At 39.3% G+C, this 21,182-nt stretch overlaps 1 protein-coding gene across 1 annotated transcript in view; it reads right to left on the bottom strand.

Annotated features, from left to right (window-relative positions):
- The window catches only part of BNC2 (basonuclin 2), a 364,384-nt gene that overhangs the window by 291,257 nt on the left and 51,945 nt on the right, over positions 1 to 21,182 (bottom strand). The window contains exon 2 of the mRNA XM_050944150.1: positions 555 to 755. Coding sequence (XP_050800107.1) covers positions 555 to 755 — 201 coding nt within the window. The remainder of the gene's footprint in view (positions 1 to 554; positions 756 to 21,182) is intronic.

Raw genomic sequence — 21,182 nt, 5'->3', positions numbered from 1 at the left:
GAGAGACCCGACAACTGAAACTGTCTCCTCTAACGACCCTCAGCGCTGTGCTGGCAGCAATTCCAGCACAACTGCTCTCCACTCCTTAAGTCTGAATAAAGCTGTTTTCTGCCACATGAAGTCAATTAAGCTGCTCTAAGGGGCCCCCTAAATTTAGTATCAGTTTGATTTGGGGGCTTACGTACTCTGGAAGAATTAGAGGACTTTTGCTGGGACAGCAGATACTTTTATTTATAGGGAAGGGGTGGGGGGGAGAGAATGAAACAAAACCAAGGCAAACAAAGAAAGAAACCAGTCTTACCATAAGCAAAGCTCTGTTTTGGAAACTTTAAAACAAATGCCTTGCTTTTACTTCAAGCTCTAAAATCTTTTCAAAAAGGAGACCTTAGGGAAGCAATGAAGTAACCATGCACATTCCAATGACATAGTTATGACAGTTCAGAGGCTAACTATGCAGTGATAAATTTAAAAAAAAATAAAATGTGGAAAGAAAATAAAGGAATAAGAGCACTAAATACCATGTTTTAATATAAATGAAAAAAAAAACCACATACCTGTTGGGACATTCTGAATAAGAGGTTAGTGTCAGCGTTCTGCCATGTCCCCATGAAACCAGATTCAGTTGTTGCCGTTCTTGTTCCGAACTGCATGGAGTTGTCAGTGCAGGAGTCTCTTAAAGTCAAGTCTCTTGCCCTCTTTCGCTCTCTGTGTCTCTGTGTCTCTCTGTCTCTCACATCCACTTCTGCCTCTTCTGACTGAAAAGTGAAGGTGGATTTTTTGAGCCTCTTGGCAGCCAGTAGCAAGAGTGTAGTGTAGTTAAGACGCTAGCTGCACTGTGCATTTCATTTGGAAACAGGGGGTTCAGGGTAAGGGGTCAGAGCTTCTTTCGCACCTTCTGCCAAGATACCCCTATCATTTATGCATAGATTGTGACTCCCCAAGCTTGCCTTCGCTCAGTTTAACAGCTGCCTGTCAGGTGTGCATGCAGCACTAAGGAGACCCAACCATCAGCTTCAAACTCTCAGCCACTGGATGTCATTGGATAGCAGAGCAAAGAGTCAACTGCACTGCTCCACTGTCAGGCACCAAATGACATCCTGCACTAACCCCTCTCAGTCAGTCTACAGATACACACACACACGCACGCACACGCACACACTAACTAGCACACTGATCAGAGTGATCACAGTGAACTGGGAGGAAAAAAGGCTGTGTCCCTTTCCCTGTCTTGTTCTGTTTTTCTTCAACAATGCTGTCAAGCACAACATGTAATATCTGACACTTACCTACCACACAGAATCTGTAACTTTTTTTTTTTAAAAGCGATTACTCTTAAATATAGTCAATATTCACTTACAAGAAAAATGTGAGAGTTGGCCTGGTTATTTTCTAAGTATTAGATGTCAGGCAGCCAACTACCGTGGAATAGTCCCTTCCCGTCCCAAATAAAACTCTTACCAAAGAGGGGGAAAAAGAGACACGATCCAACTCCTTTTGAAATTAAACCAAAAAAATCACATGCACATTTCATCTCTCACATCCCTGTTTCCCTTGTTAATCACTTAACTGTCTCAAGTAGCATCTTCGGAGAAGAGGGGGGATGTAGAAAGGAAGTGTCTACTTCATTCCCTACCCCCACCTCCCATGATGAAAAGCAGAGAATTTTTTTTTTTTAAGTTCCTGGATTAACCATACACAAAATACCTTCAAACTATAAAGGAGAAAGAGATGAAGCAGAAAAAAAGAGCCAGTCCCACTCAGTCAAAAAGTAATGTAAAGAGAATGATATTTTTCTTTCAATATCTTTTCCCTGCACTTACTCAGGTAACATTTTTATACGTCAAGAAAAACAATCTTGATACCTAGCAGATTTTTAATTAACATGGCTTTAAAATAAAGCCAATCTTATTTGCTAAACTGTTACCTTCTTTACCCTCTGTGTGAAGGGGGAGAAAAAAAATCACAACTATGTGAACTACATAAACACTACAACTTCAAAAATGTAAAATAAAATTCATGCCATCTCATAAAAGCAGTGAGGGTAAAAAAGCTATCCTTTCTAAACTTAAAATGTAAGGAACATTCATCATCTAATAAAATCTACAAATTTAGAAGGACAAATGTACCACTCTCTCCCCTTTTCCTTAACTCGAGAATAACAATAAACCTTACTCTCTGAAACAACAAAAGAAACAGAAGAGAGCTTCAGTGGCAGCTTTGTGTCATTAGCGTGCAATGAGAAAAGATGAGAAAATGTACACTATGTTGACACAAATGTGCCTTTCCCTTTAGATCCTAAATCTCCTGAAAGCTTTTCTGTTAAACTTCTCTCCAGTTCACCACCATTAAGTATTTAAAAAAAAAAAAAAAAAAAAGTCTCGAAAGCAGCAAATTCAATATCTGAGAAAAAATAAACAAGAACAAGAACCAAAGAACTGTTGTCTTAAAATATATTACGTCCACCTGTGGTCAATAAAAATATTCTTGTGGGGGGTGGGGAGATGCTATGGGTCAATTGTGCCAACAGTGGCTGTACCTTTACTCTTAGCTATTACCCACTTAAACTCCCTCTAAAATTTGCTAGCCTCTTGATTTCTGAAGTGGCACTCAGTGCCTCAGTTAAGCTGCCTGCTCAGCTCCTGACCTTCCCACTAATGGCTGTTATTTGTGGGAGGCTTAAGGACACTGTCAATAGCAAGCTTCCTCCTCTCTTCTCTCTGCATCTCTTGTGCTCTCTCTCTCCTCCCAACCCTTCTTTTTTCCTGTCCTGCAGTCCTCTCCATGGGGGGAGGCGGGGGAGCATGTGCGCGCACGCACACACACACATGCACACACACAAAATCAACTGGCATGCAGCAGCAAGCACCTGCAGTAATAGACTCTTTTATTAAAACTGTTATTCTGCAAGACTTGACATTCCCAGTGGACTGGGCCATGTCAAAGCCGATATAATTAACTAGAGGCTCAGCAACGGATCAATTACCAGACAAGCAAGTGATAGTGAAATCAATGAAAGATCATCAGCCACATTATCAGTGTTGCAACTCATTAGGGTAAAACTGAGAAATGTGCTCAAAGCGAGCCCAAGCAAGGTGGCATTACAAAACAAAGGGCTAATTTGGAGACCCTGCTGTGAACAATCTGTAACAAAATTAGCCTTTTTCCCCCTAAATTGCACAGCTCTGTAACTAAATGTGACAGACTGAAAGAAGCAGTTTATTAAGACACCAACTCTAAGTTTATTTAGTTCATAAACTCTCTCCTAGAAAATCAATACAGTCTGTACAGGGTTATTAGGCTGACTAGCTAATACATCCAAATCTCATCTTCCTAGGTAGTTGTCCTGGCCAAAATGCTACCTACTGTAGGTGAATTCAGAACAGCTTCAGACCATGATATCAAAGGAGGACCATTACTTATTTGTGATGTATGTCGCTGCTAAATCACAGCATAAAACTTTTTAAAAAAATCTTATATTTTTGCTAAGATAATAAATGTGACAGGAAGAAAACAAAATTTAGACTAAAAACAGCTCCAGTTATCCTCAAGTCTATCTTTTCTAAAAGGCGCTTTGTTTCAATGGCATTAATGCCAACATATAAAACTAAAAAAACAAATACCTGATACATCTGAAAAGGGACAGACAACGAACTAGTCACTAAGGGGATGACAGGAACCTCGGCATGGAAACTAAGATGGAAATATACTTCCTAGAGTAATAGACTAAGGCCCGGTCTATGCTGGGAGGGGGGGCGGTGAGGGAATCGATCTAAGTTACGCAATTTCAGCTACATGAATAACATAGCTGAAGTGGGTTGTAGGCCACGAAAGGTTACGCTCAAATAAATTTGTGAGTCTCTAAGGTTCCACAAGTACTCCTGTTTTTGTAGATGAAGTCGATGTACTTAGACCTACTCACCGCAGTGTCTTCACTGCGGTGAGTCGACTGCTGCCGCTCACCCGTCAACTCTGCCTGCGCCTCTCGCAGTGGTAGAGTACAGGAGTCGACAGAAGAGTGCTCGGGGGTCGATTTATCATGTCTAGATTAGACACGATAAATCAACCCCTGCTGGATCGATCGCTGCCCACCAATCTGACAGGTAGTCTCTTCTACATCTTTTCTATGTCTATAACTATTTGTATTTGAAACTGACATGACATTTTCAAAATAATAGTCAAAATCTAAGCTTAGAACTCAACATTCCCCCTCTGAAATCTATCATCCCCCTCCCCAATGTCATAATTCCTCTACTGGCAGACATATTCTCGGGATCACCTCGAAGAGCACACGTGATACTTGTTAGTACTCAGTTTGGCAAACTGAGTGGATCAATATTTTTTCTCCCCCCCTCCCACCCCTGAAACTCCCTTTGGCTACCTCATTCTACAGCCTCAAACAAGATATTTGCTCTGAAAATATTTAAGACAAAATCCTTAAAAAGAGTTCAAGAAGTAATCTTCACTTCCGCCATACCTTTCTAATTATCCATATAAAATTCACAGATTTCACTGTTAACCCATACTACTTTGTATTGCAAGATAAAAGGACCTGGGAATTGCATTACATTTTTCAGTTTGTGACTGGACTAATGTCGAATAAGAGATGTGGCCAATGGACTGTAACTTGAATACTAGTGAAAGTCAATAACCAGTGGTTATTTTGGTCATTTACCTGTGTAGCCCAAACATTTAAGAAGGCTTGCAATCTACATGTGAAGTACAGGCAATTTTTTCAACCACTGAATATTACAGAAGCCTTTTACAACATTAAGTAGTTTTTGTGGATTTTATTTTTAATATAAAATTGTCTATTACTTCCTTCTCCTAAAAAGGTACCCAATGCTACCACCTTTGGCAAGAAGAGATAATACACTTGGCACATATTACATAAAAAAAAACAAACAGGATAGCTAGGTAATGTTTGTATGTAATCCTAAACACAGAAGACAGTGCATAATGTTAAACATCTCTTACTTGTTCCAAATTCCAATGTTATGAACATTTAAGTATTAATTAGTTCAGTCAAAGGATTAATACAAATTGACTCAAATCATTAGAAATTTTTAAAAATACACAGTTTTCTTCTCTTTGCTCCAATTATATTGTATTATTAAGCAAGCTGTTAAACATGCAACATTTACTAACCTTTTAATGTTCAATAATATGTAAAGTCTTTAAAGAGGATTATTTTGTTCCAAGTCTATGCTTTAGATATTAAATCAAGAAAATAATTACAGAGGAGTTTTGCAAACTAACTAAATAAATAAAATCTGCATAGATATAACCATGCACTATATATGTACATTCAATGAGGCCCAATTAGTTGGAAAGTATTTGCATTTCAGTTAGTATGCGCTAACAAGACTGTAGGGAGACAATGCAACTCTACTATGAGGGAAAGAAAGAATGCTGTTTTCCTGTAAGTATTAATTCCCAAAACTGATCATTTAAAAAAATGTTACTGATCTTTACAGTATTTGTTTTCCTAACATCTAGGAGTTCACTATAAATGTTTATATTAACTAGACATGCAACAGTGTCCCATAGATCACTCCTGGGGAAAAAAGACAGCAGCGGGCACAAATTAATTCATTTCTGCTGGTGATCTAAATTATTTTATAATAATTGTTAATCAATTATTCAAAATGAGCATTCCTCAATTGTGACTTTGGTCCTAAGGTTTGATAAGATATTAAAGTATGAGAGAATATAATTTTGACGTAAATATAGCTGGTTTCAATGGCAAAGATACATACATTCTAAAATATGATCTCATAACCAGAATACATAGTTTGTTAGATTGACTTACTGTATAGTACCTGTAATTCCCAGAGTTCAGTTTGCTGAAGCAGTTAACAGATTCTGTAATCTATAATGACAGTAAACTGGCTTTTGCTCTTCTCTTATTCACTATTCATTTTCAAAGCTTGGTTAAGTAGATAGCTGGGTTAAAGATCAGTAGTTTTTCATGTGACACACTCTGGTATTCATCTAATGGCTTGTCAGGACAAAACTGTCCCTGTTCTTGCCAAAATAATGAAAATGGTCCTTCACATTGCATGACAATCAGCCCTTCCTTGTGTTGAAGCAACCCAGCTTATATGATTAAGTTGTTTATAGAAATATTGTAACTGAATATCTGACGCTGCTCCAATAAAATGGATACATTTCCCAAAATGAGATAAATTCTCCTGCTTTCACTCACTAAAATAATGTATGCATGGAGTCTGTAACCAATCATGCTTGTACATTACTCAAGGATAAAAGTGAAGTTGTGAACTTGTGTCCTACTGGGGAGGGTTCTAATTTAATACTTGAAAATTATGCAAAACCAACATGTTGTTCCCACTCTTAGAGGCGGCGATTCAATTGAGGAAATGTAATTCTTTTCCCTGAGAACAAAGTAAGAGACTTGCTCTGCAACCTCTGTTAGACACTGAAATGTTAACAGATGTCTTAAGTGGGGGAAAAAGGGAAGACTTAATAAAAGAAACCTCCTCAGAACAGATAATCCACCCAAATTTCCATATTCTACAGAAAAAAAATACTGGCAGCAGCAGCATGCTTTCTGTGAAATCTGCCACTCTTACTTTGTAAAACATTTTCCATAAGATTGAATACATAAGAAACTTCTGACTAGTAACCAAAACCAGGAGTGCACAGAATCAGTTTATGATGTCATCTTCCAACAATGAGACGGCATACTTTTTAGACCTGTGTTCCAAATTCCCCTGTTGAATCCTCCTTCGCTACAGTACTGTGCATTTAGGAGTCTATTTTTCCCTTTGATATGTAATTCTAACTCTCGTTAATTCCAATAGGAGCAGATGTGCAGTGGGAGCACAAGCAGATGATATACCTTTTGGATTTAAATAAAGTGCTCAGTTCAAAAATTTTGGAAGATCGCTGGACAACCTACGATCAGCAGAACTTCCACCAAATCATACTCTTCAAAATCAACATTATATTTATATTTTAATTACAGGTGGTAATTCCAAAAACTAATCATTATCAACGTTTGGTAACCTGTTTTATTCAGGTTATCATCCCAGTGGCGGTTATGGGACATATCTGATCATTTCCCGGTAGTGCATTATGCAACATGGACATCTGTCTAATAATTTAACATGCAGTTACTGGTCTATAGTAACACATTCTTGTTAAGAAAGCTCCAGTTCCTGGCAGGCCTTCCCATCACACTTACTGGATGCTTGCCCATTATAACTACTGGAATCACCAGCACAGCCTCAAGAATATGGATATCCAAAAGGACCATTGTCACAGAACATTAGCATGAACGTAAAAAATGTGACCTGCTACACATTGATACCAATCCCAACACAATTAGTGAAATCTCAGCACGCCAAGTACACTGAGATATCGGTCGTTCATCCAATGTGTTGTAACAAGTCACAAAACAAAACAATAATCAAATCTATAAACAATCACCAGAACTATAAAAGCAGGTTGGGGGAAGTGCATAGCATCCACAGCCACCACCTTAACACATCTCCCTATTATTCACATATTAGATAGAATCACGGTGTGAAATGTTGATGTTTCAGGTTTGAGGGATATTATGCAAGCTTAATACTACAAAGTACCAGTGATATGATCTCTCAATCCATATTAATAGTTGTTATAAAACACTAACAGAAGGTAATGTCACCTGAAACTACACTCTATTTTAAGAGGGAAACATCCTCTATGTCTTGAGCAACTCTGTAGCACAAGGTGAGGTATCTTAAGTTGTAAGTCCAATACTGCAGCAATACACAGGTGAGATGGCCAAAGCTAGGTAGATCTTTCCATGTGTGCATGTGACTCACTCACATATGACAATTCTTATGAGATATAGAGGGCAAAGAGATTTCCAAAGCACAGATAATCTAATAACATCCTTATAAACACACAATCTGATGCTAAGCAACAGCAGTTAATTCAGCTAAATTGAGAATTTAATTGCACCTCACACTTTGCTAAATAATCACCTCCTATATAAAATGGCCTAACAGACTAAAAAATGGTTGTCTACCTTTCATAACTGTTGTTCTTCAAGATACGTTGCTTATTAATGCTAGGTATATGAGCGCCCATGTGCACAGTCGGAGATTTTAACTCTCATGTGTCAGTATATTAGGCACTTTCGGCCCTATGCCCTCTCAGTTCCTTCTTGCTGGCAACTCCAACAGAGGAGTAGGAAAGCAGGTAATGGAATGGACATGAGCCACACATCCCAAAGAACAACAATTATGAAAGGGGGGTAACTGCTTTTTCTTCTTCGAGTGCTTGCTCATGTCGATTCCATTCTAGGTGACTCACAAGCAGTATTCCTGGAGGTGGGCTTGGAGTCCATGGTCGTGCGTCATGCTGCTCTACCAAAACCAGCATCATCTTGGGCTTGCTGGGTGAGCGCATAATGAGACGTAAACATGTGGATGGACAACCAGGCGGCAGCCCTGGAGATATCTTAGACCAGCATTGTAGGGTGTAGCCCAAAGAGATTATGTCAAGCACCCAATGCTTTTGAGTTAGCTGCAACCAGGCCAACCGGACGGGCACAGGCAGTTGAGGAAAGAATAGGAAGGTGGATCCTGGGATGTGACTGGGGTGCCATCCTCAAGGCAATCTCAAAATGCCTGTCTCTGGCTTCACTGGTGTCTTGAGGGGCCGGGCTGAGCACGTGAACAGAAGGATGAAGTGTGGCAGCATTTAAACTCCTTCTCTCAGTCTTTCTTCTATAGGTGATCTGCCAGGGAGGCCCCCAGGACCTGGGCAGAGGAAGTGGAGGCGGCAGAGGATGGAACGGTCTCCTAGCCTGCTGAGGAGTATGAAGACTCTACTAAACTAACACTTAATCTAATGCAGCAGTTCTCAAAGTGTGGCCCAATTAGCACACTGCTGCAGCCCAGCTGTGTGCAAAAAAAATATAATCAAAATGTGCTGCTCTGGTCTGGCAGGGGGCGGGGATGGCTAAGGGGGAGAAAGTGTCTTGCAGCTTAAACCAGCGCTCCTGCCTGCAGGGGGCTGGTGAGTGCCACAGTGGGGCAGGACAGTGGGTCTGTGGGTAGAGTTTGCAGGTGACGCTCTAAGAATTAGGTGTTTGGCCCAGGTTTTAGGTGGTGTGCTGCTCTAGGACTGTCTTCTCGGATCCTAGCTGCCCGCCCGGTGCTGGGGGATGAGGCCCAGCTGCTGCCCAGCAAGATTTGAGGTACAGCTGCCCGGCTCCGCACCTAGGGCTACACTCTTGGCCCCACTCTGGGCAGGGGTGCTGGGCACAGGGGACTGTGGGTGGTTTTGCGGGGTGGGGGGGCGCTGTGGTTCTCAACCTGCAGCCCACAGTCCACAATGATAAACAGGTTGAGAACCACTGCTCTAATGGCTAATTAAGTACATAAGAACTATATAAAGCAGGTAACAATGGGCTGTTAAGAACACTAACACTCTTGCAATACAAAACAAGGCACTCCAACCAACCGTCACAGGCGGTAAGAAGGAAGCGAAAGGGCGTAGAGCTGGCAAGGCCTAATATACCACTAAGGCAAAAATCTCCAACAGCTGTGTATGTGGGCATGCACACACCTAGAATGGAATCGATATGAGCAAGCACGCGAAGAAGAACATGGATTTTGACTAATACTAACCAAACAAACATGGATGACAGAGAAATATAAAATCTGTCCTCTCCCTCTCGCCTCCCTGGAATGGCATTTTACCTGACAAGCCAAAATTTGGTGTGGAGCCCTTATATACATACATTTTGCAGATAGCCGATACATGTCAGTCATTTGAGCATGTGAGAAATTTTCATCTGGCCTTCTTTTCATGTGTATACCCTTTGGTGTATGCAAAACCTACACACTCACGTATTTGTCAAACAGGCAACTGTGCACACATAGTTTGTAACTAGTCGATCAATTACTCAGTGCATACAAAAATACTCAAATTCTGCACATGTATAAAACAGATGATCTCTTGAATCTTTATTCCTTAATTCTTTGTAACTATATGCAAAGTGTGCCACATTTTTATGGTTTTTGGAAACCAAGGGATTAGGTTCTGATTCAAAACCCACTGAAGTCAACAGAAAGATTCCCATCGACTCCAAAAGGCTTTTAATCAGGCCCTGTACATCGAATGGAAAAATAATCATCTAATATCCTGAGTAATAGCAGTGTCATTCTTTAATTGTCCAGTAAGGGTGCCACTGCTGAAACAATAGTGCAACTGAGACCATCTCTTAAATGGGACCTTAAAGAATTTTGAAGTGCCAAGGTGGATGGATTTAAAGTCCCAAATAGTAACAAAATGCATACTGACAAAAATATTACAAATACATTTATCTTTTAAAACAAAATATTTCACTCACTGTTTTGCCTTCTCTTTCTCCTGCTAGGACATGAGCTCAGGATTCAATAATAATAGTCACAGGTTCACTGTACTAGTGGATATAATAAATTATCAAATCAGTCTATATAGATAATTGCAAGAGGGAATTCAAATACAGTACTTTGATTTCAAAAGCAAATACATTGGCACAGATTTAAGTCTGCACTCTATTACTGCGGTATTATATGTGTGTTCTTACATAGTCTCACATGTTTCATGTAATGATAATGTGGGTTTTAAAACAGTATTTTACATTTATTATTTAGTTATGATTATAAACTAAAGTTTTGCTTTTCTTCTCTGATGTATTAATGCTAAAATCTTGGGATTCAGAGTTACCCGTTCCAAGTTCAGTAGAAGACTTTTAGTTTAAGGCAACCATCCTAATGCATTTAATTTCATTACACATATCCCTTTAACAACACACCTCTATAATATGCTACTTCTTTGGTTCCTTCAAACAGCCTATAAGATCAAGTCCATGCAGTGCTTATGATCTAAGTATTTGATAATATACTCTCTTTTTAAAAGTCTGCTACAATTAAATCGAACTAAACCAAGCTGAAATCTAGATTATTTACAGAACATTCATGTTTTAGACGCTGACAAGGCACATCATTTATAAACACGAGACTGAACTGAGAATTGCTACGTGTTCTAATTACAGACTCTTTCATACAGAGCTGCCCAGTGTCCTAGTAGCTCTCTGGACGATTAGCAAAAGCTGCATTAGCAGGAACTCAGCAGCCTCTGTCTCACTTTCCTCTAGAGAGCAGGGGAATGATGAGTTCCATCACCTGGCCAGCAGCAGCCACAAAGTCACCTCAGGGACTTGGACAAAGAGATTCATCTGCAGCCTTGGCAGCCCTTAAAGCATGCCTTACTAGCAGACAGTCACACTATCATTCACTAGCACAAAGTCCTTTTATTAAGGGCTGTTGTCTAAGTGACCTGTCACAAAGCTTCATAAAGCAGCATTAATACTGTGGGCCAAAAAGAGATTGATCTTTGAGCTTCGTGTTCTCCTGTTGTCAACAGTGCATTACAAAACCAATACTAAATACTTTATAAACAGATCTCCCTACAGTGTATTAGAAGAACAGAGCATATTTCATGCCCTATAGTTAGGTAGCCACATATCCATCAGACAATTAAATAATTTATTAGCTATTAAGAAGTGCAAAAAGAGTCAATAAACTTTTGAATACTTATAAGCTTACTATTTTATTTGAAAACATACCTGAAGCAAGTGACTAGTTGACCTGCTGAGGACTGGAAAAACTGAATTTTGGTTTAATATCTTTTCGCCTCCCATATCACCCTGACCTTCCGACAATGCTCTGTGCTCCCCACCCAGTTCAAAAGGCTCTCCCTCGTTTTCAAAATCATCCACAAATTTGCTGTAACCTTGCTTCCATTATTTTCTATTCCTGCTTCCTATACCCGACATCAGCTTCTTTTTTCTCTCTTTGCACACGCTAGCCATTGTGCCTACAAGACCCTTCTCCTAGGCAGCATTTGTCATCTGGAGCCATCCTTCTGTATTTCTCTGTCTTATTGACTCTCCAGCTATTTTCACCCAAACATATAGATTTATTTTTAAAAAGGACCATAAGTGACTTAAGGGTGAAATGAAAAAAAGTGTCTTTAATATTAGCAATTAACTCTACCACTGGAAAAAAATTGGTTGATCTTATTTTCAAAAGGTGCTGAACACCTACAATTCCCATTCAAGACAATGGGATCTGTGAGAGCTCAGCCACACTGAAAAAAAAAAAAAAATCAGGCCTTGTACATTTGGTTCCCATCTTGCACAGAGTCTTCTATTGTGCTACCATAATTATACATTAAGAGATGGCAAAAGTGTGTAAATGCTTATAGCACATTTTAATTGGCCCTATGTAATTTCACATTCCCAGTGCTAATGGTACAAGAGCCATTAATAGGTTTAGAGTCTTAAAACATTAATTATTATTGGGCAAATCTAGCCTATTATTTCCTGATTAATCTTAAAGATACAGTTTGTTTTAAGAGAGATCCAAACAATTTGCTATATGAGAATCTCAAACTCATTATAACCTGCATTTCAAATGTTCTATGCCCTGTCCAAAATTATCAGAGGATTTATTCTAACTCAAACTTATTTAACCTGGGAGTAATTCCCAAACCTCAGCAGGCGTGGACCTATGTATAGTCTTGTGGGTGCCATGGTTTCACATACTGGCCACATTAATACAGGATAGCAAGCATCTGTAACCCACAGCTGTGAGTGCTCCAACCCAAAAGCACCCACAAAGTTTATGCCAATGCAAACCACTCTTCCCAACCCACATCTGAACCACAGTGGTTTTCTTTAGGAGCCTGGGCTGATATATAGCCCTGAAACTGAAGCTGTTGGGTTTTCTCCATTCACACAATTAAAGAGGGCTAGAGAGTGCTGTGGAGAAGAGGGGAAGTCAGTTCTAAATGAAAAACACACTGAGCAAGATCTTCACCCTTACTCTGGCCCCTGTATGCCCACAACTCGCTAACCCTTCTATTTCTACCTTTCCTCTGCACTGGGCACCAGTCAGAAGCTGTGAGGAATTGAACATTTCCACGTTACCATCTGGCATTAAATTGCTTTTCTCACTCCCTTTTAGCCTAAAAACTGTGCTCCCAGGATGCTGCGAGGAAGGTGAAGGACCCCCTACAGACATCTCATGAATTTGACACAGACAACAATTTTTAAAAATCGTTCCTTCCTGATCCCAAAATAGATCCATGGCATCCTGGAAACACAGCTGAGCTCAACTGTGGGAAAGGAGGGGACAACTGTAGTGTCAAGAAGGCCACTGGATGTCTGGGATAGCTTTAAATATAAGGGAGAGGCCTGGAAGTCAGTCTGCTCGCTCTCACCTTCCACACAGCTAGCCAAAGGAAGAAAGCTCTCCCCCGAGGAACATTCCCTCATGCACTGAGGCACAAGAAAGGCACAGGTAGGAGAAAGGCTCCAGTGGCTTTGTATGAGTGCTCCTTTACCCAGCTATTCAGAATTCGAGTGGTTGGCTCTCCTCCTGAAAATCCAACCAAATCCCCCATCTCCATATTGAAACGGGAGCAGTGGCCATGTGAGACCTACCTATTTCAAATACCACTTTTGGTTTAATCAGTTGGTTACCAGCTATTGGTAGAGAATTAATACACAGGCGAGTCATGCTACAGGTTACTACCAATGTGACTATTTCTTCCCATTTCCCACTGCTTGCATTAATTCCTTGGACACCAGTAAAATTCGCAGCATAAGAATAACCAATCGTGAGAACAAACTAGATCCATTCAGTGAAACTGATGGATTGCCATGAATGGGTGATAAAAAAGAGAGAGAGAGAGAGAGAGAGAGAGAGATCAGTAGCTTCTGCCCTTGCTCCCCAACATTGTTCACCAAAAAAGCCTAAAATTGCTAATCTGCTGCTGAACAAGTATCTCCTAAAATGCAATACTATGTTCTCTCTCTCTCTCTGCCACTTCACCACTCAGACAACTTTAGTGAGTTTTACATCTAGCTCAGCAAATCAAATCTTATATGACATGAAAGCAAACCACATTCCAGTATTTTATTAGACTACAGTAAAGGAAAGCCTGGTGAGCATTTGTCAGAATTTGAAACCTATTGCAGGCATCACACGCTCTCACTCTGAGACTGCTCTTAGCAATCAAAGACTTAGCATCTTACCAGTGATCTACTGGGGGGGGGAGGGGAATATGCTTTGTAAAAAAAAAATACAAGGAATAGCAAGACTTGCCTTCCTCGTTTTCACTTGAAGATTCCTTAGAGAAATGTAGTAGGAAATTTCTAAGCACTCCACTGAAGGAGTAAAGATGCAGAACCTTTCGCAACGACTTCTTTACTGAGTGATTTGTCAGGCATTTGAGTTAAATAATGTAAGCATTAACAAAAACTAACAGAATAGTCAACCTCAACAAAATAAGGGCACAAATAGATTTTTTTCCCTTTGCACGTCACCTTTAAAAGAATGGGGTATGTAGGTTTCAATGTAAATGACTGTAAGACTATATTAACCTAGTAGACTTAACATAACATGAAGGCTAGCCTTATAAAAAGCAGCTAAGAAGAAAGAAACACCTAACTTTCAATCTTCTGGACAACACTCAAAAGAAAACTCGAGTAATTAACTGTCCAATAGGGAATAGCCTTTAAGAAAACACACACACATACACACACACACACACTTTAAAATTATTATTTAAGAAATGCCTTTTGAACTTCCAACTTTTCCATAGTTGTGTCTCTGAAGTCATCCCACAGAGGCTATATTCTGCATCCCTCCCCAGCAGAGGAAAACACAATAGGAAGAAACTCTGGATTGAAATTAATAAGCAAACCACAAGAATTGATTACCATTACATTTCAATAAAAAGTTTTGTAAAACTTTTTCAGGTGATCACAATTTTAATTTGACTTCACTTTTATTTATTTTATTAGCAGATCAAGTCCAGCAATTTCAGAAGGACAGCATCCCTGCTCCTTGCTCAGGAATGTTGCACCTGTGATCTCCCTTCTTCTGTTCTATCATTAGTTTTGCATACACCTTTGTTTTGTTTTGTTTTAACCACAGAAAATTCATGTTCGCAAAACTTGATGATGATGATTTTTCAGTTTCCTAAGGAGTTCACTGCATTTGCTTTATACTTAAGGCTTCATTCTGATCTTATATAAGCAAGAATACTTATCTGGTAACTTCAGCTCCTGAACTTGTGTATACATGCACAGCAGCTGATTTTCACAAGATATGAAGCAACTGATGCTTCATTTCTGAGGTCAGAACCAAATCCATAGCATCTTTTATCACCAAGTTTTTGGCTATATTATTACTCTTACAATTATAAGTGTATATTCTGATACTTGTTCCTGTGTCAAGCGCATCTAAGAAACAGAAGAAGTATTTTCTGTTTTTGTTTAACAAGAAGATTTTATTGGCCATTTATAAAGGAACTGAAAAATACGTTCATTGTTACTACCAATAGTCATGGCATTTGTAATTTACATTAAAAGTAATGCCTAGAGGTCCTAACTAAGCTCAGGCCCCATTGTGCTAGGTGCTGTACAAACAAAGCGAGAGACATTCTGTTTACTGAAAGATTTACAATCTGAACAAACAAGACAGACAAAAGATGGAAGAAAGGAAGTATTTTTATCCTCATTTTCACTGATGGGGAATTGATACACACACAGATTAAATCTGGAATTTTCAGAATATTTAGCACCCACAGCTGGGGCTAAATTTTCAACAGAGCTCAGTATGTTAGATGATGAGCTCTTTTGAAAAATCTAACCATCAATATCATAAGACCAGTTGCAGGGTACTGGCCCTTACTTACTTACCTAATTGGAGTGGACCTCTCTGAAGAGGAGCTGGCCTCAACGGTGGGTTCTGAATACTTGAAAGTCCTCTTCTGAGTGTTTTTGAAAATCTGATCGTAAGAGCTTTGCCAAGATCATACAGGAGGTCCCGGGCAAAACCATCAACCCAAACTCCTAGGTACTAAGCCACTGTTTTAATCACAAGGTCATCCTCTTGTTTCATCCTTGTTTCAGCACTGCAGTGGCTAAGTAAATCCACCAGGCCAAATTCGCTCAATGAGAACCACAGAATCACAGGGTTGAAAGGGACCTCAGGAAGTCATCTCGTCCAACTCCCTGCTCAAAGCAGGAGCAATCTCCAGACAGATTTTTGCCCCAAATCCCTAAATAGTCCCCTCAAGGACTGAATTTACAACCCTGGGTTTAGCAGGCCAATGCTCAAACCACTAAGCTATCCCTCCCTCAACTAGCAACTAGTATAGCACAGAGTGAATTAGTCCTGCACTTCCAATCTTCATGTATGTATGGACACCACACACCTTAAACCTGGTGGTTAAATTTCATAGCAAACTATGTTTTTAAAAGATTGTGAAAATATTCAAGTTTCTTTTCTACTTTCCAACCAGCTCTAATACTAACTCCACCTTGCGGCTTACAACTCAGTAAAATCAAGACATGCACTTCCTAAACAATATATAGACAGCAATTAGAACAGTGTAGAAATTACTGTCAGATTGTCTATTTCATCCCTAACATGACTTGATCACCCCACATCAAATGCATGATTTGGCCCTGATTCTTTGGAGGACAAAGTCAGTGCTTTAAGTTTTATGACTCAATGCTTTATGCAGTAACACCAAACCCCACTAATCCTGCTTTCTAGTGTAGGAAGTAAAGCAGGTAATGCTGGGATGTAACCAAAATGTGGGGAAGAGAAAGCCTATACGTAAGCCTGAGAAACGGAAGTGAACAGTTTATTAACGCAACTGCCTGTTTTTTAAAAACAAATTAGAATACGTCATTGTATCTAAATCTAAAACACATTTCTAGTGAATATCTATATAAATATGATTTACAAATTCCACTGAATATGTGCCACAGCTAGCAGAATGTTACTATAGTAAATCGCAATTAAATAACTGTAAATCTTTGTAATGGCATTATGTCTAAAAATGTGTGCACAAATATGAATATTTTGTTCAGAAACATTCTTCACATATGGAAAAAAAATTATAAAAAACTTACCATGTTGGTACTACATATCACTCAATGCATAAATGGGGAAATAAAATTCACATAAATAGTGCTTAATCGACTGGAGTTTCATGTTAGCAATTGCATCAGAACAAACTGCATGGTAAAGGATGATGGCATAAGTACCATACTTTAGAGCTTTTTTTTGTTAAATATTCATATTTCTGGTAGCGAACTTCAGTTCTGAGTACACAATTTAATCACTTGAGCAACATATTTACAAAGCAAGCATCAGTAAATATTGTTAACTGTACATCTATCTTCCTCACAAACCTTCCTTAAGGATTAGATACTGTACTCCTCGCCCCACCTCAAAAAAAAAAAAAAACACAACCCACATGCAACACTTAATTTTAACTTGTGTTCCCTTTGATGTGCAGCAGATGGACATTTACAGTAATCCATTACTGCAGAAATCAGCTGAAGAGCTATTTGTTCATTCCAAAACTTCCCATGCCTTATTTAGCTATTACAAGATTTCATTTGTCAAAGTGCAGACACAGTGCTGATGTCGCATCCAGTGGAGCTTTGCTATAGTCAAGATGAGCTGCAGCAAAGCGACAGGCCCAAGAATACCTCGCTACAGAGTGTGATTGCTTCCACTGCCTCTTGGGATAGGTAAATTATTAACTGACACTTTCTCAACTGAAGAACGGTCTAAGATAAACCCATTAAAATTGTTAGCCTATAGAACACTTTACACTGCTGGTTTGTTAAATCTTTGTAAAAGTCGTCATTGGGCTGATCTTTTTAAAAAATATTTAAATATACAGATATAGATAGATACTGAGTCAACATAATAGTTACTTGTAAAACTATGAATTATGAAACAGAAGTTTATCCTACCTTTTGGTTTGTTTACATGTGTAGGACAAACTGAACCTCACAGTTAGGAGAGGTTTGGTAGAGGGAGAACTATAAGCAGGAATGATAAAAGCCCATGTATCACCATTACAAACATACCAGCCACTGCAATCTGATTAAATGCAGCTGCTGAATTCACTACAGACAGATGATAAATAGGTTATTACTGAATGAGTGCACCACAACCAACAAAGCCTGAGTGAATTAACAAATATTAATGTAATATAAACTAGACGTGTGAAGTGATCTTCAAAATTCGCCAGCTCAGACAAGATCTACTCACCTCTCCTCTGATGATGGTAAACACTAATATTTAACTCATGTCAAAAAAAGTTACTCACCCAAAGTGAGCTGACATGCAGATTTTTACAAGGCAGATATATACAGCTTAGCCTGGAAGGTTTATGATTCTTTGTGCATCTTTCCTCAAAGGGGATGATAGATATTGAGAATCATGAATTACAACGTTGAAACTTGTGTAGTTTTACATTGCATTATTTTGGTAGTCTAATTTTTTTTAGTTTCCTACCATATGTAGTCTGTCCCAATGGCGATATATCTCGCTTACATGCAAGGAAGCTGCCACAGAATGTGCTATACCATATATATAACATGTTGTTTCTCATATGATTTAATTAATCCCGAAACATATTGTATACACTAACAACTTATTAGGGCTAATAGTTAAGTCAAAATGGCTTTTCTTCATATACAGCTCACTAACTAGCAAATTTCTGCCCTTGTCCACATGCAAAGCTGCTATCGACACTCCCTCTAACATAAGCATGGAAGAAAATCCACTCTATCACCCCAAATCCAATCACACTTGCCAAAACATGATCAGTGAAACTCTGTATGTAATTAAAATGGGAGAAGAGAATACATCTGGACATTATGGGTACAGGTGGAGACAACAGAAAACTTTTTCAATTAAATAAGTTTTCTACCAGATTCAGCATGAGACTCAGAGCCAGCAGCTCCTGCATTCTAATCCTGGCCCCTCTTCTGACACAGTGTACAGTCTTGGGCAAGTTTTATAGGACCACATTTTCAAACACAGACACTAATTCAGACTGCCTCATTTTTTGCATGACTGACTTCAGGCACCTAATGACCTAATTTGCAGAGCAGCTGATTAGCTTCCACCACAAATGTGGGTGTTCAGCACTTTTGAGAAACCAGAGTTCAAATCGGGTACCCAAAAATGGAGGCACCCAAAATTAGAAGCCATTTCTGAAGATGTGGTCTTAAATTCTGTGCACTTAGGCATCTACAAAATGGGGATAATTCTTAGTCTACTTCATAAGGACATTAATCCTCACAACGTTTGTCAAATACGTCACAATGCAAATGGCAGATATTTTTAAAAGCATATTAAGAAATTGGGTTTTTTGCTTTACAGGGAACACAACTGGACGGCAGACAACGTTTACAGAAACATTCAAAAGCATTAATGCAGCATCTGTATCTGAACAACATGAGTGTACTAACAGACATATTGTATGGTGCATGTATGTACTGTACACTCCTGTTAAAAGCTCTCCTTGCCTGTAGGAAGGGAATGTCTTTTCTACATTAACTTGGTTTTCTTAAACTGATGTTAAGTTCCTTAAGTTGGTGTTGGTCCTGCTTTGACCAGGGGATTGGACTAGATGACCTCCTGAGGTCTCTTTCAACCCTAATCTTCTATGATTCTATGAAGTGGCACCCGCCCTGTAGGTCAGGAGGATTCTTATGGGGACAGGACTGTTATGTGCTTTGAAATTATCAAAATTAATATGAAACAGTATGTGTAAAAAATAAAGACAGGTAAGCGAATTACAGGGCTGTAATTCCATCCAGGGGCTCTGTAAACCACAAGCTGCATAGCCTGTGTAGCATGTAGAGACACCATAACCTGGAGACTAATTACTCACACGGATACACACATTGCAAAAACAAGCCTGTTTTTTACTTTTATATTTAATGCAGTCCAAATCCCAGTCTCACTCCCACGCCCCTTACTGATGCTTTCACCTATCCCTTTACCAGCCTGTCAAATGCTCTGGCTGTTGCTGCCTTTAACCCCTGTGAGGAACTGATGCAAAAGTGGTATCAATAAAATTATTAAAACTTAATATTCCGGTCCCATTCTTTTTGAAGCTCTCTACCAAAGCAGCTTGCAGCTTTCCCTACTCCCATGGCAGTATTTCTTTGCCCATTGCCACAGGAATTTTTTCTTATCATTCTGAAAGCTATAGTTGGAGGTCAGAGGGGCTATTCCCTACCACTATGCAGCAGCGCTTTGGCCATCATAAACACTCTATCCTATTGGTTTAGTGACTGGTTCCATCACATAATAAAAAGTTGTGACACATATTCCTGTGAATTTTAACTAGATGATTTTCATAATTCCTGGGAGTGACATCACAGCTGTCTATTACATGGCTTTTATTTTACCACATGGACTGCCCAGTACACAACATTCATCAGTTCATTAGGTTTTTGCATTAAGAGTATTGTCCCAAATAATACAGCAAAATTTAACATAGCTTACTATCTATAACAGGGTGCTGGCATGATGACCTATTTCTTTGCACAATGCAGTTCCACAAAGGTTTGGTATATCAGAAATGTGAGTATTTCTGTCTTTTGCAAGGGAGCCCAAAATACTTTCTGGTCTTTCCAAGCCATTGGTTTATAGTAGAACACTTTTCCAGGAGGATGCATTTCCTCATAGGGGGCATAAGTAGTTGTACTGTCAGAGAAAGGTTGGCAATATTGTTGGAGAGACTACTCCAACCTTGGTTTGTACTATTTTTGATTTCTGGGTCTCTGCCTAAGTGGTGGAGCTAGGCATAAGCAGACTAAGCAATTGTTTAGTGCCCCTAAAAGGACCCTGATTTAGTATTATTACCCCAAAATACCATTCATCTTCTTTAATGTTGACCTTTTAACAATTGTACTACTATGTGTTGTTCTGCAATTTTTGGGGGGGAGGGGAGGGCCCGCAGGTCAGGAGTAAAGTAGATTCAAAAAAATTCCTGCCTAAGGCCCCAAATGGGCTACACCTTCCCTGTACAAGGTACATGTTTAGGTCAGACAGGAACCAGGGAGAGCCCACATTTGGAAGATACAGCTATGCCAGAAGAGAGAGAGTTAAGGGGTTAACACACGAGACTTTGGATGTAAACTGATCACATCCTTGGCAGAAGACAGGAAAGAAGACTTGTTTCATTCAATCTGTGGAGAGATGTGACTTATGGACAATTTCACTTGTCTCTTCAGCATCAGGGTCAGACGCAAGATACCATTAGTCAGATCCAGTATG

The sequence above is a fragment of the Gopherus flavomarginatus genome, chromosome 3 (genome assembly GCF_025201925.1).
Source record: "Gopherus flavomarginatus isolate rGopFla2 chromosome 3, rGopFla2.mat.asm, whole genome shotgun sequence".
Taxonomy (NCBI): domain Eukaryota; kingdom Metazoa; phylum Chordata; order Testudines; family Testudinidae; genus Gopherus; species Gopherus flavomarginatus.
The sequence above is the reverse complement of the archived record's forward strand: the minus strand, read 5'-3'. Positions and strand labels throughout refer to the sequence as shown.